General features: G+C 36.1%; 1 protein-coding gene across 2 annotated transcripts in view; it reads left to right on the top strand.

Moving 5' to 3' along the window:
- Positions 1–20,255: 20,255 nt before the first annotated feature.
- The window catches only part of LOC132554400 (uncharacterized), a 37,445-nt gene continuing 32,053 nt past the window's right edge, over positions 20,256–25,647 (top strand). Inside the window, exons 1-2 of one of the 2 annotated variants that reach the window (XM_060218713.1) lie at positions 20,256–20,556; positions 20,679–20,832. In XM_060218713.1, coding sequence (XP_060074696.1) covers positions 20,827–20,832 — 6 coding nt within the window. In that variant the 5' untranslated portion in view covers positions 20,256–20,556; positions 20,679–20,826. Of the gene's footprint in view, positions 20,833–25,647 lie in introns of both variants that reach the window. The other variant, XM_060218712.1, reaches the window with a different exon arrangement.

Here is a 25,647-nt window from a genome sequence, read left to right as displayed (position 1 = left end):
ACTCCGTGTTTTGGACATTAATGCTTAGATAAATTGGAGCATTGATATTAAAATTACTTGCTGTGTTGAATTTGAGAAAATTTGAGACCAAAGATTTACTTTACATCTTGAATCTTCTGTCTCTTATTAGTAATATTTATTCTGTCAAAATCTTTTGAAGAACACAAAACTTCTCTTGTCAGTTATCAGAGAAAAATCTACATTGTTTGAATTGATTTATATATCATTGTTGGTATATACACCTCCATTGTCAGATGTCGCGAAAACTTTAAAACATTCCGGTAAGGTTAACAGCTATCTTGTGGCTACCTAAATTATCTTGTGACTCCACTGGAAAGGCCAAAGAGGAAAAAGACAATGGCTTCCATAACACAATCTCAGCAGCATATCTCAGCCAGTAGCACCCAGTTTGTGCCACATAAAACTTTTTTGGTCCATAATTAGTCTTGAGTTATTGCCCCTGAGTGCAGGCGATTGATGGTGTCGACCTTTTTCATGAAATTTCCACAGAGGTTAATAGATTTTCTTTGGTTTTCTTACCAGGCATCCTTTCACCTGTTATTAGGGCCGTAATCCATCAATGAAGCAATAGCTTTGTTAAGACGGACGACTACAGGGTGTCTAGTTGGTTACCCAGTGAATAGAGAGATCTGATGGTCAGTCTAGGACTATACCAGTGAATAGAGAGATGTGATGGTCAGTCTAGGACTATACCAGTGAATAGAGAGATGTGATGGTCAGTCTAGGACTATACCAGTGGATTTTTAAGCCCTTAAGTTACTTAGTATTGTCTGTACACCTGCAGATGTGGAGTGAATATTCCATGATATATATATATCTAGATAGTCTATTTTTAGGTCACCTGAGCTAAGCTGTGTGACCTTTTATCTGTCTTCCTCTGTTGCTGTCAGTCGATCATTGTCCATTAACATTTTCAGTTTTTTTTGTACTTTTTTTTTAAAACTCCTGCAGTGATTTCGATAAAAAATTTTAAACACTTTTTTCATTGTTAATGTCAAAATGCAATTGAGAATTCATGATTTGAACCTCCAGGGACCTGAAGGGATGGGGCAGAAAGATAGTCTATTTCAAACTGACATACTGTAGAATCAAAAACACTCCATGGATCGAAAGATTCCAAGGTGTTTTATCAAAGTTGTAAATTTCATATCCCCCTAGGTTCCTGTTTCATTCTGGTGATGGAAAAATTTGCTTATATTTAAAAAAAATACTTCTTCTCCAGTCTGAAATTAACTTAAGAATAAAAACTCTCCATGGATGGAAAGATCCTTAGGTGTTTTGTCAAATTTGTAAATTTCATATCCCCTGTGTCCCCACTTTTATTCTATGGAAAGGGTCAATTTTACTGTAATTTATATAGGAAAATGATACATTTGGGGATACTTGGATTAGTATGACACAAATGATGCAGACCTCACCTTTGAGCTGAAAGGCAGGGCACAAAGGAGTGAATTTGCATACATTTCAAAACTCTTCTTTTCTAGACTCAGATACTGTAGAGTAACAAAACTTCCATGAATAGAAAGGTTTCAAGATTCTTTACCAAAAATTAAACTGGGTCCCTCATTTCTTTCTAGGGAAGAGATAAATTTTACCATGGTATAGGTAAATAATACTTTCATACTTAATACTTTATTTAAAAAATCAGACGCTGACTAAATATGTGTACTAAAAATTCTGCCATGTTTTACATTAACCATGTTATAAGATTCTCCTAACTATCATTATATGGGCCTCTTGTGAAGGATTTGAAGCCAAACTGAAGTTATAGATTTTGTTTTTATCGAAAATCGCTAAAAAAAAATTAAAGATTTACCAAAATGTTTCCTTTTATATTAATAATGGCAAGTATCATACACTAGTTCTTATCTGGTTACAACTTACTCAGGGTGAGGACAAAAAATACCTTTTTTGAAGTAGATTATAATAATGGGATTCCTTATCTGCACATATGCCCTATTTAAAACAGTAATTATAAGAGAAGCTATGATTCCACAAGTTTAAGTACCAGAAGTATAATTAGGAAGGATAATACAAGAACCAATCATGGAAGCTGTATACCTGGTTTGTGTTTTAACGTTTTAAACTCAGTGTCATCATTGTCTAGCTATTTTGGAAATATGTTGAATAATGATACTACTTATATGGGAATGTTGGTTTTCATATTTTGCAAACATTTTCTAGTTTATTTTGAATATGACAGAAAAAATTGAAAAGAATTTAGAAAAAGATTAATTTCATCAATAAATCCTGAGTGACTTGTACCTTTACTATTCAAAATATACAATTGATCATTGTGTACAAGTTTTAAAATGTTATGTTCCCCCCCCCCCCCAAAAAAAATCAGATTTAAAAATGAAATTCTGAGTTGAATTTATTTGCATTTTATCAAATTGAATGTCTTCTTTAAAAGGATAGAGACATTTTCATTAGCTGAAATGCATTATCTTTGCCTTGTTCTGATGAATTTCACCTCGTTTGTTTTGGTTCTAATTGATAGAAAAGATTTGTTTCTACGTGTAAACAGATTGCCGAGGAACCGTTTTGGAAAAAAGTTAGTTCATTGATCAAGTTCCATGCAAGGCTTTAAGAATTTGATGTATTCTCTCTGATTTTGCAGCTGAAAACATGTTTCATCGTTAAACTAGTAGCTGGCAGTATACAGAATCCTATTGCATGTGTCAAAATACTGAAATGTGTGGTTTTCTTCAGTGTGTAGGACCTGTTCGAATTAAAAAATGCCGACCGAAAAGTGAACATATTGATTAAAAAGCTAGAGAAATTGATTAACTTGATAATGGCGTTCTATTGATCAGGTAAGACATTCACTTGGTTAGATGTCTTACATTTAGAAAGACGTAATTTTGAGAAAATACTTAGAATATCCTGCAAAAAAGCCCTAAGGAGCCAGCACATAACTAATATTTCACAAAGTCAGCAAGGCAGAAAAATGAAATAGCATGGATGTTTTAATTTTAATGAAAAAATGACACTTTGTCCCTCCCTCCATTTGTCTGTCTGCTATACACAAAAACTATAAAAGGTATCGGCATGAAACTTCATATTGTGATAAATCTGGATGGGGAGAAGTGCTGTGTACAAGAACCATAACTCCCTTTTGCATAATTAAGGAGTTATTGCCCTTTGTTATTTTTCATTCTTATATTTTTTCCACAGCATAGCATAAAACTATAAGAGGTATCAACATAAACATTCATAGGTAGATAGGTCTTAATAAGGAGAAGTACAGTGTACAAGAACCATAACTCCCTTTTGCATAATTAAGGAGTTATTGCCCTTTGTTAGATTAACAAGATGGGGCTGCCGGGTATGACAGAATTGGAGAGAGGGAGGAGTATCAAGGTGGGGCTGTCAGGTATGCCAGCATTGTGGAGAGAGAGGACTAGCAGGGTGGGGCTGTCAGGTATGACAGAATTGTGGAGAGGGAGGACTAGCAAGGTGGGGCTGTCAGGTATGACAGAATTGTAGAGAGGGTCGACTAGCAGGGTGGGGCTGTCAGGTATAACAGAATTGTGGAGAGGGAGGACTATCATGGTGGGGCTGTCAGGTATAACAGAATTGTAGAGAGGGAGGACTAGTAGGTTAGGGCTGTCAGGTATGACAGAATTGTGGAGAGGGAGGACTATCATGGTGGGGCTGTCGGGTATAACAGAATTGTAGAGAGGGAGGACTAGTAGGTTAGGGCTGTCAGGTATGACAGAATTGTGGAGAGGGAGGACTAGCAGGGTGTGGCTGTCAGGTATGACAAAATTGTAGAGAGGGATGAGTATCAAGGTGGGGCTGTCAGGTATGACAGAATTGTGGAGAGGGAGGACTAGCAGGATGGGGCTGTCAGGTATGACAGAATTGTGGAGAGGGAGGACTAGCAGGGTGTGGCTGTCAGGTATGACAAAATTGTGAAAAGGGAAGACTAGCAGGGTGGGGCTGTCAGGTATGACAGAATTGTGGTGAAGGAGGACTAGCAGGGTTAGGCTATCAGGTATGACAGAACGGTTGATTCAGGGTGTGGCTGTTTAAAGACTATATAGACTTGCACCAGTTAATGGCAAAATGTGTAACTAGCATAACAAGCAGGATTTGTGTGGCAGATGACCCTGTAAAGCAGCCTATGGTTAGATAAGATAGGTTTTGGTCATGGAGCTAAGGTAATCCCTGAGTAAAGTTGTTAAATAGGCTGTATTGGTAAATAGAGGTGTTATCAAGGCTCCATTGTCTTCATCTAGCTGCAGCATATTGCACCAGGCAAGAGGATGGAACCACTCAAATAGGCTTATCACAAAACAGTCTGACATCACATGCATCATATTATAAACTATAGCAAGATAGAGAATATACTACCGTGAATAGACACAAGATATATATACAATACCCTAGATACAATGTAACATACACCTGATATATATACAATACCCCAGATACAATGTAACATACACCTGATATAGACACAAGATATATATACAATACCCCAGATACAATGTAACATACACCTGATATAGACACAAAATATATATATATATATATATATACAATACCCTAGATATACTGTAACATACACCTGATATAGACACAATATATATATACAATACCCTAGATACAATGTAACATACACCTGATATAGACACAAGATATATATACAATACCCTAGATATACTGTAACATACACCTGATATAGACACAATATATATATACAATACCCTAGATACAATATAACATACACCTGGTATAGACACAAGATATATATACAATACCCCAGATGCAATGTAACATACACCTGATATAGACACAATATATATATATATATACAATACCCTAGATATACTGTAACATACACCTGATATAGACACAATATATATATACAATACCCTAGATACAATGTAACATACACCTGATATAGACACAAGATATATATACAATACCCCAGATACATTGTAACATACACCTGATATAGACACAAGATATATATAATACCCCAGATACAATGTAACATACACCTGATCTAGACACAAGATATATATATATATACAATACCCTAGATATACTGTTACATACACCTGATATAGACACAATATATATATATACAATACCCTAGATACAATGTAACATACACCTGATATAGACACAAGATATATACAATACCCCAGATACATTGTAACATACACCTGATATAGACACAAGATATATATATAATACCCCAGATACAATGTAACATACACCTGATATAGACACAAGATATATATATATATATATATATATACAATACCCTAGATATACTGTTACATACACCTGATATAGACACAAGATATATATACAATACCCCAGATACAATGTAACATACACCTGATATAGACACAAGATATATATACAATACCCTAGATATACTATAACATACACCTGATATAGGCACAATACCCCAGATACAATGTAACATACACCTGATATGGACACAAGATATATATACAATACCCTAGATATACTGTAATACACCTGATATAGACACAAGGTATACAATACCCTAGATATACTATAACATACACCTGGTATAGACACAAGATATATATACAATACCCCAGATGCAATGTAACATACACCTGATATAGACACAATATATATATATATACAATACCCTAGATATACTGTTACATACACCTGATATAGACACAAGATATATATACAATACCCCAGATACAATGTAACATACACCTGATATAGACACAAGATATATATACAATACCCCAGATACAATGTAACATACACCTGATATAGACACAAGATATATATATACAATACCCTAGATACATTTATATACAATTCATAACATGACCATTATGTGTGTATAATTAAGATTTCTATTTCCACTTGAAGTGCAAGGAGAGTGAAGTAAGGAGGAAGTGGTTTTGTGTTGGCTCTTATCAGGTGGTTAGGAGTGTTGTTACACAAACCATTTACCAATCACAGGCGGTGCATCCTACCTAGATAGTGCTACCTCTGCAACAATACTGTCTTATCATCTACAGAATCACATCCAGGGATCCAGCTCTCCAATATCAAACCACACACAACTGAAAGAGGTTTTCATATGTTTGGTTACAGAGCTCTAAATATTACTAATTTGGAACACTAATTCATTTGCAAGTAAATGTTAACAAAAAAAAGGCCTAATGGTAATTGAAATTATTGGTGTTTTTTAGGCCATTCTCACTCAAGGGAAATCAATGGTATCCACAAGCTTGATATCAGGCAACATGCTTTATTTGTAAGCTCTCTCCCCTGGTGTGGGCTGAGTTAACAGTTGGCCCAAGAATAAAGACCTTTGGGTCTATTCTCGTCAGAGGGGCAGATCTGATCACACTCTGACGTAAATCCAGCCATCCTTAGTCCAGTATGATGGGCTCTTAACACAAACACCCCACCTCACTAATTTATAGTTAGAAGTATTGTTTACCACTCCACACCCAGACTATTACTGATGTGCTACTACTTACGTACCTAGTGGCTTCCGTCTCTGTTTACCAGGAAACTGACATGAAATATCGTTACTGTGTATATGACAAATGATCGTTCCTATTACTAAATCTTCTGAAAGCAACATACAGTTTGAAATACGGAGAGAGAAAGTATATAAACTTTTGATGTAAACTTAATAACTTTTGCCAATCTTGTTGAAATATTTTGCACAGTATATGTTTCGAAGATTGTTTAAAATCCAAAGTAAACCAATTCCAATTCTTTATTACTCTAGCCCTGGCAGCTCATATGTATATGTTTATATTTACCACAAACAGGCAGGCGTTTTTACATATATCCTCTATATAGAGTGACTCTGCTATACAGAAGTTGATTATATCACTATGAAGGGGTATCTCATTAACATGATGATTGAAAAGATTGACGTATTTTAAAAAGAAAAGAACACAATTTAAACTCATAAGTTGAAATTTGAAAGTCTGATCCATACAAATATCAAATTACAACTTAATCTTTTCTTTTCTGCAAACTTTGAATTTTTTTTTAAAATGTTGGAGATATCTTTTTTATCATCAGTTGATAACAGCTCTATTAACTTAAACATGCTTGTATTTCTATGATAATATGAATTTTTTTACAATAGAGACAAAATAAGACACTTTTAAGGATGTTTCTAAAATTCGAAAAGGTCATTTCCAGTACCCACATTCGGTCAGATGATGACATCATACATGCAGTGGAGGACTTTCTGAACGTTCAAAAAAAGGACTTTTTCAAAAGTGTCATTGATGCCCTGAAATATCCCTATCAAAGGTGTATAGATACTTAAGGGGATTACGTTGAAAAATACACTACAGTTCATGGGTGGCATACAACCTCAACTCTCCTGTGGCTGGTTACCTTTTTCATCACAGCAACTGCACGCTGATTTAGACAATGGAACTCAACAATGGAGCATGACTCCATGCTACACTGTGATCCTACTCTCTGCCAGCATGGAGGAACATGGTGAGATGTGGAGGAACAAGGAAGTAACTAATTCCCCCACGCTTGCCTTATCACTTAAGTTGGTTGTATGACTTGCTGACTGTGAAAATCACCACGTTGCTTTCTTTCACTACCTTTCTAGATAAAATAAAATTTAAAGTCGATATCGGAATTAATAGCAATTTTCGAATTTAAATATAATCATGCAGATATTATACAATTAATATATTAACGTTTTACTGTCGATATTAAAAGAAGACCCTGTGACATGGACGTATCTGCCCATATATACAAGTACATTTCTAGGCATGACAAAAAGTAGGATTGACAGTAGTTTCAAATCGGTTCCTCTACAATATAAAATCGTGGGGTAAGAGTACAATAACTGCGGGACAATGTTACGATTACGTTGTGAGTGAAAATACATATAGGAATGGTCAGCACACTATGGCTATATAAGTAGTTTCTGAAATTGACGCTAGCTATGTATGTAGGTCGCTGTCGCAGAAAACATTAGTCTCATAGATTTTACATCAATTGTTCGCTACACTTCGGACTACAGTTTTGTGTTCGTGGTCTTTTTGTTTTTGTTTTGTAGTGGCAAGTATTGATATTCAAGTATATAAATTTGTCAATTAATCCAAGACATTATGATCCGAAGGACATGCGTCGACCTTGCACAAAATTACATTCTGCATCAAATATACTAATTTTACGTCCAATATGTTCATTAGAAGGCATGTCTTATACTGTATATGTATTGTATATCTCTGTACACCATTTGTGTGTGTTGAGATATTCATAAAATCAAAATTGAAATTGCTGGTAAACCTACTGCGTTTGTGATATTTATGATGTTTAATTAAAAGTAAAAGTGAATTGATAGCACAATGTAAGCTATTAGTGTACATATCAAATTTTAATCATTGAATTATTCTTATGCTTCCTGTCCCCTATTTATCCCTATTTACAAGGTAAATAATTCCTCGCCTACACCTGTCTCCTTTAGAGTGACTTTCTTAGATCTTACTGTAAGTTACCCGGATATCCCATTTTGATGACACCCACGGCTCGTAACATGTCCTTGAGATAGGATGCTTAAAAACACTGTTAGTTACCAATATGTATTGAAAATTGTTGTGTATAATTATAATTTCAGAAACATCATCATTTAATGATGTTAAAGCAGAGAAACAGAGAAAAAAACAATTACAAAACACACACACATTGGATATTTACATGTATTTAGGGTTTTAATCATGGGGACGGTATTTAGGTCTCTGCATGGAAACATAAATACAAAAAATCTGCGTTAGATCAATGGTGATATGCTTTGCTATCTCAGGTTGCTTTGGTAACCAACTTCTCTTAGGTACAAAAGATAACACAAGCTTAGCAGTGTTTCCTCTTTTCTTTTCTTCATAATGCACATTCTGTAATCCTTTCTGACGATTCTATATCATTTAAGATACTGTTGGTGTTGACATCACACCTGCCGATGACCATCATACATCGTTGTACCCAATGACACTTGTTTACTTGTTTACCCAGCCAGTGACGTATGTCCCAGTATCGTATATGCCCAATCATTGATACGATCAGAAATCACATCAAATAGCCTGGTTTTCCACCGATCTCTAAACCAAATTTTGGACATCTTGACACAAGAAGTCTGATCATCAAAATGTCTGACTTCTAATATAGAAGCTAGAGGAAACTCGGGCTACAAAAAAGAACCAACCAACAGTTTCCCTCATAGCTTTTATTTGTTAACAGGTTTCATGTATTCAAGAAGTCAAGTTAGCAATAACCCTCCTAGGCAATGTAGTCTCTATTATTGCACATGCACAAATGTTGAAGTGTTTTATTCCTGGTGAGGTTAGAATTAATACCGTATCTGTATATACATGTTAACGAGTGGTACATTTATAAAACGATAATTTGTATCTTTATCGAGAATAATGTTAAGTGGCATGGCCTGCTGTCTGTAAGGAATATTAGGTCAGTGATTTAAGTCTGTGGTCTACCAAATCTTCAAAATATATTAATCTTTTAAAAGCAGTAATTAAGTAACATTTTGTAATGTATATATCATAAATGTGTTAGAGCCTACTGGAAGCTACTTGGACCCACCTATTTCTTTACACAATTGAAATTGACTACCATTTATAAGTTCTCAAATTTTTTTTTATCCCCTCCACGTTAGGGACCTCCTTAGGCTAAAGTGGAGATCATATGCTTACATGTGAACCATAGTGTAATGCAATATGTTTGCCAGAAGTCAAACCCTCAAATATGAGGCTCACAACTAACGTATATAACTCTTACACACATACACTAGTAATATCCCTTCTGTTTAACTCAAAAAAAGTAAAAATTGTCACCTTAATTTTTTACAAACACCTAAATCTACTTTTTGCTTAAACATAGATTAAATGACCTCTACCTAACTGTTGTTAGTTAATATACTGTTGAAGTATGACTTTTACTTAACATAGTCATAATACTATCTAAGTATGGTAATTAGACTGACCTCTATCTAACTGTAGTTAGCATACTGTTGAAGTATTTTAACTAGATTGACCTCTACCTAACTGTAGTTAGTATACTATTAAAGTATTGTAGCATTTTAACAGACTGACCTCTACCTAACTGTAGTTAGTATACTATTGAAGTGTTCTAAGTAGACTGACCTCTACCTAACTATAGTTAGAATACTATTGTAGCATTTTAACTAGACTGACCTCTACCTGTCTATAGTTAGTATACTATTGAAGCATTTTAACTAGACTGACCTCTACCTAACTATAGTTAGTATACTTTTGAAGTGTTCTAACTAGACTGACCTCTACCTGTCTATAGTTAGTATACTATTGAAGTATTCTAACTAGACTGACCTCTACTTAACTGTAGTTAGTATACTATTGTAGCATTTTAACTAGACTGACCTCTACCTGTCTATAGTTAGTATACTATTGAAGTATTCTAACTAGACTGACCTCTACTTAACTGTAGTTAGTATACTATTGAAGTATTCTAACTAGACTGACCTCTGCCTAACTGTAGTTAGTATACTATTGAAGTATTCTAACTAGACTGACCTCTACCTAACTATAGTTAGTATACTTTTGAAGTGTTCTAACTAGACTGACCTCTACCTGTCTATAGTTAGTATACTATTGAAGTATTCTAACTAGACTGACCTCTGCCTAACTATAGTTAGTATACTATTGAAGCATTCTAACTAGACTGACCTCTACTTAACTGTAGTTAGTATACTTTTGAAGTATTCTAACTAGACTGACCTCTACCTGTCTATAACTAGTATACTTTACAGTGTGCTAGTATGGTTGTTACAGTATACAAACTCCTCCTTACTTTACAAAGACTTGACCTAAAAAATAACAATTAAACAGATGTATAAAAAATCAAGTCTCCTAACAAGAGAAGCTGTTTGGTTTGAGAATGATATGCCAGTGTTGAGTATAGTGCTGAGAGACTGAAGTATGCTTTATTCCTGTGTAAACCATTGTGTATATTTTATTCTGACACTCATTTTGTGGAACAAATCCCAGCCCGGTGTTGAATGATTGCTTTCCTTTCTACTTAAACCACCTGTGTGTTTGTTACCCTTACCATCTGTAATAAGGTTTACAGTAGACCAGCACACTCAAATTAAAGTTCTGTGAGATGAAGACTTGAGGGCCACCATTGTAATGGAAACTAGTTAATCAAGACTTACCTGTATAATTGTTGTTGAAGAGAAAATTCTTAGCTACTAGATACTTTCCCTTGATTCTGTATTTGTTTTCTAGAGAGAGAGAGAGAGAGAGAGAGAGAGAGAGAGAGAGAGAGAGAGAGAGAGAGAGAGAGAGAGAGAGAGAGAGAGAGAGAGAGAGAGAGAGGAGAGAGAGAGAGAGAGAGAGGAGAGGGAGGGAGAGAGAGAGAGAGAGAGAGAGAGAGAGAGAGAGAGAGAGAGAGAGAGAGAGAGAGAGAGAGAGAGAGAGAGAGAGAGAGAGTGAGAGAGAGAGAGAGAGAGAGAGAGAGGGAGGGAGGGAGAGAGAGTTTTTCTTAAAGTTAGTAAATGATAGTGAAATGAGCCCAGATTTGAGAATGTTAGTGAAATAGGGCAGGGTTTGGGAATTTTGGTGAAATGGGAAAAGGTTTGGGAATGGTGATTAAATAGGACCAGGTTTATTGTAAATGAAATGGGCCAGTTTGGGAATGTTAGTGAAATGGGGCCAGGTTTGAGAATGTTGGTGATGTGGAGACAGATTTGGGAATGTTAGCAAAATGGAGCCAGGTTTGGGAATGTTGGTGAAATGGGGCCAGGTTTGGGAATGTTGGTGAAATAGAGCCAGATTTGGGAATGTTGATGAAATGGAGCCAGGTTTGGGAATGTTGGTGAAATGAGGCCAGGTTTACGAATGTTGGTGAAATGGGGCCAGATTTGGGAATGTTGGTGAAATGGGGCCAGGTTTACGAATGTTGGTGAAATACAGCCAGATTTGGGAATGTTGGTGAAATGGGGCCAGGTTTACGAATGTTGGTGAAATGGAGCCAGATTTGGGAATGTTGGTGAAATGGGGCCAGGTTTACGAATGTTGGTGAAATGGAGCCAGGTTTGGGAATGTTGGTGAAATGAGGCCAGGTTTACGAATGTTGGTGAAATGGGGCCAGGTTTAGGAATGTTGGTGAAATGGAGCCAGGTTTGGGAATGTTGGTGAAATGGGGCCAGGTTTGGGAATGTTGGTGAAATGGGGCCAGGTTTAGGAATGTTGGTGAAATGGGGCCAGGTGTTGGGAATGGAGCCAGGTTTGGGAATGTTGGTGAAATGGGGCCAGGTTTGGGAATGTTGGTGAAATGGGGCCAGGTTTGGGAATGTTGGTGAAATGGAGCCAGGTTTGGGAATGTTGTTGATGTGGAGCCAGATTTGGGAATGTTAGCAAAATGGAGCCAGGTTTGGGAATGTTGGTGAAATGGGGCCAGGTTTGGGAATGTTGGTGAAATGGAGCCAGGTTTGGGAATGTTAGCAAAATGGAGCCAGGTTTGGGAATGTTGGTGGAATGGGGCCAGGTTTGGGAATGTTGGTGAAATAGAGCCAGGTTTGGGAATGTTGATGAAATGGAGCCAGGTTTGGGAATGTTGGTGAAATACAGCCAGGTTTGGGAATGTTGGTGAAATGGAGCCAGGTTTGGGAATGTTGGTGAAATGGGGCCAGATTTGGGAATGTTGGTGAAATGGAGCCAGGTTTGGGAATGTTGGTGAAATGGGGCCAGGTTTGGGAATGTTGGTGAAATGGGGCCAGATTTGGGAATGTTGGTGAAATGGGGCCAGGTTTAGGAATGTTGGTGAAATGGGGCCAGGTTTGGGAATGTTGGTGAAATGGGGCCAGGTTTAGGAATGTTGGTGAAATGGGGCCAGATTTGGGAATGTTGGTGATGTGGAGCCAGATTTGGGAATGTTAGCAAAATGGAGCCAGGTTTGGGAATGTTGGTGAAATGGGGCCAGATTTGGGAATGTTGGTGAAATGGAGCCAGGTTTGGGAATGTTGGTGAAATAGAGCCAGATTTGGGAATGTTGATGAAATGGAGCCAGGTTTGGGAATGTTGGTGAAATGGAGCTAGGTTTGGGAATGTTGGTGAAATGGAGCCAGGTTTGGGAATGTTGGTGAAATAGCGCCAGGTTTGGGAATGTTGGTGATGTGGAGCCAGGTTTGGGAATGTTGGTGAAATGGGGCCAGGTTTAGGAATGTTGGTGAAATGGGGCCAGGTTTGGGAATGTTGGTGAAATGGGGCCAGGTTTGGGAATGTTGGTGATGTGGAGCCAGATTTGGGAATGTTGGTGAAATGGAGCTAGGTTTGGGAATGTTGGTGAAATAGAGCCAGATTTGGGAATGTTGGTGAAATGATGTGGAGCCAGATTTGGGAATGTTGGTGAAATGGAGCAGGTTTGGTGAAATGTTTGGGAATGAAATGGAGCCAGGTTTGGGAATGGTTGTGGGAATGTTGGTGAAATGGAGCCAGAATTTGGGAATGTTGGTGAAATGGGGCCAGGTTTAGGGGAATGTTGGTGAAATGGAGCCAGATTTGGGAATGTTAGTGAAATGGAGCCAGGTGGTTGGTGATGTGGAGCCAGATATGGGAATCTTGCTGAAATGCAGCAAGCAATGGGAATGTTGGTGAAATGGGGCCAGATTTGGGAATGTTGGTGAAATGGAGCCAGGTTTGGGAATGTTGGTGAAATAGAGCCAGATTTGGGAATGTTGATGAAATGGAGCCAGGTTTGGGAATGTTGGTGAAATAGCCAGGTTTGGGAATGTTGGTGAAATAGAGCCAGATTTGGGAATGTTGATGAAATGGAGCCAGGTTTGGGAATGTTGGTGAAATGGGTAGCTAGGTTGTGAAATGGGAATGTTGGTGAAATAGCGCCAGGTTTGGGAATGTTGGTGATGTGGAGCCAGATTTGGGAATGTTAATGAAATAGAGCCAGGTTTGGGAATGTTGGTGAAATAGAGCCAGATTTGGGAATGTTGATGAAATGGAGCCAGGTTTGGGAATGTTGGTGAAATGGAGCTAGGTATGGGAATGTTGGTGAAATGGAGCCAGGTTTGGGAATGTTGGTGAAATGGAGCCAGGTTTGGGAATGTTGGTGAAATAGAGTTGGTGATGTGGAGACAGATTTGGGAATGTTAGCAAATTGGAGCCAGGTTTGGAAATGTTGGTGAAATGGAGCCAGATTTGGGAATGTTGGTGAAATGGAGCCAGGTTTGGGAATGTTGGTGAAATAGAGCCAGATTTGGGAATGTTGATGAAATGGAGCCAGGTTTGGGAATGTTGGTGAAATGGAGCTAGGTTTGGGAATGTTGGTGAAATGGAGCCAGGTTTGGGAATGTTGGTGATGTGGAGCCAGGTTTGGGAATGTTGGTGAAATAGCGCCAGGTTTGGGAATGTTGGTGATGTGGAGCCAGATTTGGGAATGTTGGTGAAATGGAGCCAGGTTTGGGAATGTTGGTGAAATAGAGCCAGATTTGGGAATGTTGGTGAAATAGAGCCAGATTTGGGAATGTTAGTGAAATGGAGCCAGGTTTGAGAATGTTGGTGATGTGGAGCCAGATTTGGGAATGTTAGCAAAATGGAGCCAAGTTTGGGAATGTTGGTGAAATGGGGCCAGATTTGGGAATGTTGGTGAAATGGAGCCAGGTTTGGGAATGTTGGTGAAATAGAGCCAGATTTGGGAATGTTGATGAAATGGAGCCAGGTTTGGGAATGTTGGTGAAATGGAGCTAGGTTTGGGAATGTTGGTGAAATAGAGCCAGATTTGGGAATGTTGATGAAATGGAGCCAGGTTTGGGAATGTTGGTGAAATGGAGCTAGGTATGGGAATGTTGGTGAAATGGAGCCAGGTTTGGGAATGTTGGTGAAATAGCGCCAGGTTTGGGAATGTTGGTGATGTGGAGCCAGATTTGGGAATGTTAATGAAATAGAGCCAGGTTTGGGAATGTTGGTGAAATAGAGCCAGATTTGGGAATGTTGATGAAATGGAGCCAGGTTTGGGAATGTTGGTGAAATGGAGCTAGGTATGGGAATGTTGGTGAAATGGAGCCAGGTTTGGGAATGTTGGTGAAATAGCGCCAGTTTTGGGAATGTTGGTGATGTGGAGCCAGATTTGGGAATGTTAATGAAATAGAGCCAGGTTTGGGAATGTTGGTGAAATAGCGCCAGGTTTTGGAATGTTGGTGATGTGGAGACAGATTTGGGAATGTTAGCAAATTGGAGCCAGGTTTGGAAATGTTGGTGAAATGGAGCCAGGTTTGGGAATGTTGGTGAAATGGAGCCAGGTTTGGGAATGTTGGTGAAATGGGGCCAGGTTTGGGAATGTTGGCGAAATAGAGCCAGATTTGGGAATGTTGATGAAATGGAGCCAGGTTTGAGAATGTTGGTGAAATGGAGCCAGGTTTGGGAATGTTGGTGAAATGGAGCCAGGTTTGGGAATGTTGGTGAAATGGGGCCAGGTTTGGGAATGTTGGCGAAATAGAGCCAGATTTGGGAATGTTGATGAAATGGAGCCAGGTTTGGGAATGTTGGTGAAATGGAGCCAGGTTTGGGAATGTTGGTGAAATGGGGCCAGGTTTGGGAATGTTGGCGAAATGGGGCCAGGTTTAGGAATGTTGGTGAAATGGGGCCAGATTTGGGAATGTTGATGAAATGGAGCCAGGTTTGGGAATGTTGGTGAAATAGAGCCAGATTTGGGAATGTTGGTGAAATGGGGCCAGGTTTGAGAATGTTGGTGAAATGGAGCCAGGTTTGGGAATGTTGGTGAAATGGGGCCAGGTTTGGGAATGTTGGTGAAATGGAGCCAGGTTTGGGAATGTTGGTGAAATGGGGCCAGGTTTGGGAATGTTGGTGAAATGGGGCCAGGTTTGAGAATGTTGGTGAAATGGAGCCAGGTTTGGGAATCTTCATATAATTGATTCTTTTTATTGAATTGAAGATATTCAAGGCCTGGAGTTCAAATGTTGGGCAGCTTTGGAAATGTTTTCATCAAGATAGGATAATTATCCAATATCCTTTAAACATTATATACCTAGTATCATATCAAATGCTCAACTTAAATATTTATAAATACAACAATTGCAAATCATGTTTTAAGTATGTATCAATCACCCCCTAATACAAGTGCTTACTACAGTTGTTGAAAATTACAGAATGTCAGTGTTATCTCGGACTTTCCTCCACCATCCAAACCTGGCACATCCATAAACGACCTGGCTGTTAATAGGACATACATCAATGATATACCAAACAAAGTCAGGTTATCAGTTCACAAACCAGTGATACAGTCATACTGTAGATCTTCTTAGCAAAAATGTTGTTTCTCACAGACACATCCTCACTGAACATCATTAATCATGCTGCTGTTGATTAGACAAAATTACAAAAATGTCTGAAATTTAAAAAAAGAATCTGGGGACTTTCTTCCTTTTCTTCATTTCTCCTATCAAAAGTTACAAATGGACGGCATTAAAATGACAGATGAAAACCTTGATAAGGGAACTATAGTCCTTTATTTTACAGAAGAAGTAAGTATACCGACCAAATCAAGCAGGAAAGAACAAGCTCATTACCAAGTCAAGCAAGGAAGGAAAAGCTCATTACCAAGTCAAGCAAGAAAGGAAAAGCTCATTACCAAGTCAATCAAGAAAGAACAAGCTCATTACCAAGTCAAGCAAGAAAGAACAAGCTCACTTTCAAGTCAAGCAAGAAAGAACAAGCTCATTACCAAGTCAAGCAAGAACGAACAAGCTCATTACCAAGTCAAGCAAGAAAGAACAAGCTCATTACCAAGTCAAGCAAGGAAGAAAAGGCTGTGAAATAATGTTCCTTCTGATAATTACTAAAGCATTGGTGTATGATTTTCCACTTATCACTTATCTTACCATTATCTATGGAAGCAGTAGCTGAACTGTACATATTGTAGATAGATGTCAGATCACACCAGGTGTAATCAGTAACACACTTTACTGTTTGATCCCAGGTGGAAATGCTTGACTTGATAGGTACATAGTTTTACATAATTTTATGTTAATTAGTTCAATAGCTTTATATTTATTGTTCGCTCAGTTCTAACACCAGCAGGTTTCCTAATATCTTACCATCACTTGACTTTATAATGAAATTATAAAGCACAACTTTCACTGACTTTTCTTTTCTTCCAAGGGTTATTTTGAATCAATGAAAATGATGTTTAAATTTGTAAGGCCTTTATTGACTTTTAATTTGTGAGAATATCTTGAGAAGGTGGTGTTACATTGTAAAATCTGGATCTTGTGTCTTTCTACTCTGACACCAGAGTATGTGGGTAGGTGTTGGACTTTGAATTGTTCCACAACACTTTCTCTGCTTCTGTGGAATTGCTGGATAAATTCAGAGGAAAAGTAGTTCCCTGTTATTTTATTTTAAATATTGATTTTTAAAAGAATTTCCAGGCAAATTCTGCTTAGAAATGCTGACGTTAATCTGTATTTAGATCTTCAATTTTTTATTTAAATGTTGGGGATTGTTAAGGATTGTTAAGGACTGATGTAGAGTTACTTTGACAAGGAGAACAGATTACACTGGTGCCTTTGATTGGGGTTTCCGGGACAATGTGTTAATGGACAGTATAATGAAATATCTATGTAGTCCTGACAATAGACATTGGTGGACAAAGGCACTCATTGTTAGGTCCCGTTAACCATATAAAAGTCAGCTGGAACAGTTATCTTGGAATATTGGGATTCATTGACAAGTTACATAAAAGTAATTACTAGATTGTACAGACCTAAATATCCCTGTTCAGAATCAATATTGTTATCCATACAGAAACTGGGCTCCATATTAGCAGCTTTTGTACAACCACAATAGACACACAAGCTCATTCAGGTTCTATTGTATTAGGACTCAGCAATTTAGTTTATAATGACAACTGTCAAGTTGCAAAAGCATGGTTAGGTTCTATATCTGAAAATTCTGTATAAATTTCTTGAAAAATTAATTAGAGAGGGTTCAAAATAAAACAGATAATTGAAGAACCAACTGTTGATATGCTGTTAAAAAACGATGAATATTTGAGGATAATTATAATTTTTGATTGGGATGTTTGATGTCTTGCTGTTGGACAGACCAGGGTGGTGTAATGCTATAATTAGGGGATAGCTTTAGAGTGCTTGTCACCTTGTTATTAGTTATCATCTGGTCAATACTAGTTAAAAAGTCCCCACCAGGAGTGAAAGACACCGTCCTCGATCCTCAGAGAAGTAGCCAACTCTCCAAGGGGTAAGGGACTCAAGAAGTAACGGGTAAAGGACTCTCTAAGGTGTTAAAGATAAGGGGGCGTGGAGGTTTAATCATTTGGTCGACTTGTCAGTCATAATGGCCCCGAGTTCCTTGACCAGGTGGTCAACAAGGTTGATACTGATGGCATTAGGTCAATATTCTGCTCTCATCACCATTTTATACTCACAACTTCACAAATTAGAAATATACGGTCAATTTTCAACATCACTGCAAATAGGTCAAGTTTTTGTCTTTCTTAGGTCATCTGTATATTCAAAATTCTGAACACTCTGACATTTTTTGGTCGTCTTTGGTCAGATAGTTACACTAGAGATTAGTTAGACTTAACACACTGATAGAGTTGTGGACATGCAGGGTCAATAGATGAAGAGATGTGGTCAGTCTGAATGTTCAATTACCACACAATACCATGACAAGCCATGATCAACAGCTGGACTTCTACATAATAATCAGTTCAGGCCATGATCCTCTTTGCTTAAAATCTTTTTAGAGTAGGGAGCGTTTCATATCATGGTGTTGAATGTTTTCAGAATATTGTAAGGAAAATATTTGGAATTCTGACTTATGTGACTAGATTGTACAAAAGAAGCGCATCTTCATTGATAATTAACATCTTAAAGTGCCAAGGATAGAAGATTCTGATGTAATAGTATCATATGTCATTTTACAGAAAGAACTGTGTTCCTTCAGGTAAGAATTGATTTAATGTGAATTAAATTAATCATTGCATCCTCTATTAAAAATCAAATTTATGATGTTTGTTTCTTAAAATTTTATAGATACACTCTTTATGCAATATTTCCATTTTTCTTCTTCTCAAAACAGAAAACAATAGATATTACAAATTTGTTACTGTAAATAAGATTTATGTAAATGTTTGAAATTTGGAAATTGCACAATCTGCTATTTAGATTTTGGAGTCACCTATTCATGTTACGAGCTTAAGGTTTTAAACTGTCAGTTTATTGTCAATAAAATTTCAGGTAGATTTGACAAAAAGAGACACTAAAAGAATAAAAAAAAAACACTGATAGGTAATGACATGGTCACAAAATTATTACGAAATTTCCTTTCAATAAGATCTTGTCATTGTATTCTAAATTTTTTTAAAATATTTTTTTTTCAAATGTCAAATCAAATCCAAAATGACTGAATTGACAAATTGGAAAGAGGATATGTATAACTTGTTAAATATGATGCTTGAGACATGCTTAAAAATGATTCTTTTCCAAAAGAGGAATATGTAATGAAATATTTCCTTGTCAAAATGTACAGTCTTCGTCGAACAGAAACCATGTATTCCAGCATATAACCTTTTCAAATTCCAAAAGTTTGAAATTGTAAAAGGATGTTGGAAGCCATTGTTGTCATTTGAAGATGTAGAACGCATTGTAACTTAGATACCATTAAAATTTCTAAAGATATGTGAGCTGTTGACCTTTACCAACACATCTGTGAGACGTAGAACAAAAATATTAGTAAAGAGCAACTGTCAGATCACTAATGCGTAGGTAGAACTACAAAGTTTATTCCTGTATCTAAGATATGTAAAGATCCAATTACAGAAAAGTAGTTTTGGCTATGTAAAAAGTTAATTAAAAACTTCATAAATTAAAATTTTGAATATTGCATTAATACCAGAATTTGAAACATACATACAAAAATATCAAGTAAATTCGTAGAAACAAAATTGGAAGACTGAGTTTCAGTACTCGGAGTGTTAGACTTGTACTTAAACAAACCTGGTAGGGGAAGTGTCTTGTAGTACATTGTACATAGGAAAAAAATGGGTTATCCGTATCCTGCTTTGGTAGCAGGCTGACTCAGAAATTGGCTCGTGTATGGATTTCTCTGGGAGTCTGTTAAAGATACACAGAAGCAGTCAGCAGTACCACCAGCTTGAGGTGCCTTTAGCAGCCCTACAGGCACACAGTACTACTAGCTAACTCCAGCAAAAACTCCACTGCACACAACTTTTTCATTTTTATATTTGTCACTAGAGGGAGACACTGGTTATTGGACACGAACACTGACATAGGAGGCAATTTGTAGTTTGTTTCATGCTGTTTGGTGATTGGTGGAGCAGTGGTACCAGGACACTAGTGACACTCTGTGGGTTCTTACTGACAATGCTACCAGTGCTTTGAGTACTTCTGCCACTTCCTTTAAACCAGGATTCTGTCACTGTGACGTTTTTTTCCGGAGACTTTGTTACAAAATTTAGGTAGGAATTGTGTAATGTAATTTAGAACTTTACCCTCTGATTTGGAATAAATTAGTTCTCAATGTTCGAACAATTTTAAACTGAAGTTTCGTAAGTGTGTAAATACCTTTCAATGACCTTAGGTTTATGAAGTTGACCAGTTGGTGGAGAGGTGTTTGTGTGACAGAACACAAGAGGGCAGTCAGCATACAGATTCCGGATTATATATAGGACTGCTTCTCAAGTAGACCAAACATTTACCTTCCAATTGTGGATACTCAAAAGAATACCATGAGGGTAAGTATTGTCATGGTAACAGAAAATTCTATCGTTCTTAGGTTACTTCAGGATTTTTGTCCATCATCATTTATGATTTTTAAATTATCTCAGATTCTGATAGACTTATTTATATTACCTGTAGGTACAATGTAAGATAAAAGCTTGATGATTATAGTGGACAAGAAATTTTCTATCAGCTGTTGATAATTCTGCTGTTATTATTGACTGTCAACACTCACATTAATGTAATATATTGTCTTAACTAAAAGCCATTTTTATTTTTTATCATGATTTAAATACATTGTATCATCTATACTGAAGGCAGTATTTATCAAAATAGCTATCAGTATGTTGTAGTATAGAAAATGTAATGCCTTCTTTTCCGGTAATGTGAATTTTGAAAATTAATGAAACAGCTATATACATCAACGTATCTGAAATTTGTTGTTGAAAATCAAATAAGCCCTCCATTAGTATATCAAACGTCTGATGTGTTTTTTATTAATGACTTTCTGTATCAGTCCTTTTTACACTTTCATATAAATATCTATCATTTGTCATAGATATCTCTCATATGTATACATTAAACATACATATTTGTATCGTTGTCAATTGATAATATTTAAGATGTGTTCAGAAGTTGAGACAGAAGAAAGATTATTCCAGGATATGTAAAAATCAAAAGAATGTTACATATAGATCTCAGGTGCAGCAAAATCACCATATCAGAAAAAGGGATAACGTTGATTTTGTTACAAAAAATATCAAAACATGTGTGCACCTTAATTTTCTGTGAAATAAAATCCACTTATATTATATTCAACCTTTAAAATGTTTTCATGATGTATACAATATCCACTGGTTCCATTAATGCTCACCTGGTTCTGAGGATGCTTTGAAATTCTTTATTTTCTCTAATCATACTTGTCGATGAACATTAGTTATAATGCTTAATTAAATGCTAGAAAAAGGCTGGTGGTAGGAAGGATCATACATATTACAGATACTTCTGTTTAAGGTGATATTTATTCCATAACTCAAAGAAGGAAACATTTGACAGAACAAGATATTCTTCAAGAAGGTTTTTTAAGCTCACACAGTATCAATATAACTCTAAGTTGAGCATTTTCATAGCTTCTGAAGGTACATTTCAATAAAAATTAGTACACTTCCTGAAAAAAAGAATGTAGACTGTGATACTGGCCATTTTTGAAAATGCTGCTTGCTTATATGCTAGTGTTATGTTCTAGTGCTGAGACAACTTGTATCACAGAAATTAACAAGTTAATATCTATTGTCCAAATACTTCAATTCTTGATAGATATAAAATCAAAATAGGTGTGTATGTTATTAAAGTCAAATGTATTGTGCTTGGACAGACAGTAGTCAATTGTAATTAAAAACCCAACTGAACATGACAAACAGTATTCAAATGTGATAAAAGATCACTCAGTGATGATACACAAAAAATAAAAAAAACTTGACTGTGATACAGAGTACTCAAATGTAATAAAAAAAGACTGGTCCATTGTGATACAGAGTACTCATTTGTATTAAAAAGACATTTCCACGGTGATACAAAGTACTCATTTGTAATAAATGGACTTTTCCATTGTGATACACAGTACTCATTTGTATTAAAAAGACTGGTCCATTGTGATACAAAGTACTCATTTGTAATAAATAGACTTTTCCATTGTGATACACAGTACTCATTTGTATTAAAAAGACTGGTCCATTGTGATACACAGTACTTATTTGTATTAAAAAGACTGGTCCATTGTGATACACAGTACTCATTTGTAATAAATAGACTTTTCCATTGTGATACACAGTACTCATTTGTAATAAATAGACTTTTCCATTGTGATACACAGTACTCATTTGTAATAAAAAGACATTTCCACGGTGATACACAGTACTCATTTGTATTAAAAAGACTGGTCCATTGTGAGACAAAGTACTCATTTGTAATAAAAACATTTTTCCATAGTGATATAAAGTACTAAACTGGAAGAAATGTGTTCAGTTGTACAAAGTTTTAGTCAAAGCACTTGGTGTTAAACACAATCTCACAGATGTCATCATCAACTCATGTTTGGACCAGTTTTAGAAAGAAGCTTTTCTGAAGGCATCTAGAATTCCAAAGGTCAAAAAGTGTCATAGTTGTGACAACTTATGTAGAAATGCCAATTACATCATTTTGTCCCAAAAATACCTCATAGTAAGATTGAAATTTGAGTATTTACAGAATTTACCAATAATAAATAAAAAAAATAGCTGAGCTACCATTCTACTGACACCTAAATATATTTCTAATCAAACAAAAAAGTGTTTCCTATTTCAAAAAGGAATCTTTTATGCATATTACCCATGCACAATTTGTTTATTTTACATTTCCACTTTTAAGAAAACATCATCTTTGCTTTTGGTTTAAGAAATCTTGAATATGAACAGTCTTTGATCAAATTGCTCCTGAAAACACTTGACTCTGAAAGAAGAAATCATATTTTACCGTCAGAAAAGACAATTTTGTTCACATTTTTCAAGAAAGTGTTATCATTTTTTCAGTCTGTTAGGAGGAAACTTTTTGTAACATATACCACATTATATCTGCTTATTTCCTACATTGGCTATACACGTTAGAGTTAAGCTGTGGACTGAGAAAAGTAAGATGGGTAACTCAGTATTAGATATCTAAAACAACAGCTATAAGTGCTGGGCCTTTTATGACTTGATTCCCTTAGACAAATGGTCATACTTTAAAGTTACTGCTAATTTACCATTTTGCCGTCGAGTCTGACAACATCTGGGATAGTTGCCCACAGTTTTCCCAGAGTTACTCCCTTTTTTCTTTTTTATTTCTCACATAAGGATTACTAATATGTCTTGTTGGAGGAATGTTTTAAATAGGATCATGATATAAGCTTAGATTATGCGCTGATTAGTTTGTAAAAATAAATCATCAGATGAAATTGATATTTGTGATAAATACTTAATTGTGATAAATACTTAATTGTGATAAATACTCAGATGTGATAAATACTCAGATGTGATAAAAACTCAGATGTAATAAATACTGAATTGTGATGAATACTCAGATGTGATAAATACTTAATTGTGATAAATATTCAGATGTGATAAATACTCAGATGTGATAAATACTTAATTGTGATAAATATTCAGATGTGATAAATACTCAGATGTGATAAATACTTAATTGTGATAAATACTCAGATGTGATAAATACTTAATTGTGATAAATAGTTAATTGTGATAAATACTCAATTGTGATAAATACTCAGATGTAGTTTTTTGTTTGTTTTTTTTTTGCTAAGACGTAAAAACATATTTCAATGTAATAAAAATATTTTTTCTGTGTAATAGTAAGTGTTCTTATGTGAAAAGATTGTATATAATTGTATTAGAAAATTTAGTACTTAGTTTGAATAATGAAATACTCAGACGTATTTTAAACCAGACAATGAAAGGTATTTATTGCAGAATTTTCACATATTCTAGACATGTTAATAATTGTTTTATTTTGGTATATAATTTTTCAATGGTTCAAAAACTGCATGAAACAATTCCAGTGTTATATCTGAAGATACAAGCCTCAAGGGCCACATATAAAATCTGACTCGAAGTCTTTGTATTGGCTTCTTACAGGCTTTGAGGGCCAATAAACTAAAAACTAAAAGTTGTTCTGTATGACAGACTTTCATACTACACAGGTTTAAAGTTATATGGTGATGTGTATACAGGGACAAAAACAGAGATCAGGATTGTACTAAGTCTTTGCTCAACAGGATTTTGTTCACACTGTTTTCAGGCAAAGAATTTATATAGAAATGAGTTTAGTAGCCAGTTTTATTACAGTTTGTATGTACTATATACAGTGAAACTGAGCTCAACATCTCATGTATACAGTGAAACTGAGCTCAACATCTCATGTATACAGTGAAACTGAGCTCAACATCTCATGTATACAGTGAAACTGAGCTCAACATCTCATGTATACAGTGAAACTGAGCTCAACATCTCATGTATACAGTGAAACTGAGCTCAACATCTCATGTATACAGTGAAACTGAGCTCAACATCTCATGTATACAGTGAAACTGAGCTCAACATCTCATGTATACAGTGAAACTGAGCTCAACATCTCATGTATACAGTGAAACTGAGCTCAACATCTCATGTATACAGTGAAACTGAGCTCAACATCTCATGTATACAGTGAAACTGAGCTCAACATCTCATGTTTACAGTGAAACTGAGCTCGACATCTCATGTATACAGTGAAACTGAGCTCAACATCTCATGTATACAGTGAAACTGAGCTCAACATCTCATGTATACAGTGAAACTGAGCTCAACATCTCATGTATACAGTGAAACTGAGCTCAACATCTCATGTATACAGTGAAACTGAGCTCAACATTTCATGTATACAGTGAAACTGAGCTCAACATCTCATGTATACAGTGAAACTGAGCTCAACATCTCATGTATACCGTGAATGGTCACAAGTTTCCTGCTTTAGGTAGCCAATGAATGGCTCCAAATATAAGTCTTTGTTTAAAAGACTTGAGAATGAGCTTTATGTGGATTTATATGGATAGTTTTTTACCGGAGACCCATCTATTGGAGCTGCCATGGTGAGATGAACGATGGAAATTTGTCTAGGATTATGATGCATTGCACAGTAATGAACGTCTGGTAGAGTGATAAATCTTGATTGTCTGAGTTAGTCCCCTTGTCTATAAATGATTATGGACAGTAAACTGACTATGTTTGGGCACTTGATGGAGGTTTATTTGTTGCCATTCC

This window comes from Ylistrum balloti, unplaced genomic scaffold (genome assembly GCF_031769215.1).
Source record: "Ylistrum balloti isolate Yb309-2 unplaced genomic scaffold, AGI_CSIRO_Ybal_v1 Utg370402, whole genome shotgun sequence".
In the NCBI taxonomy this organism is placed as follows: Eukaryota; Metazoa; Mollusca; class Bivalvia; order Pectinida; family Pectinidae; genus Ylistrum; species Ylistrum balloti.
This window is presented reverse-complemented; position numbering and strand designations above follow the sequence as displayed.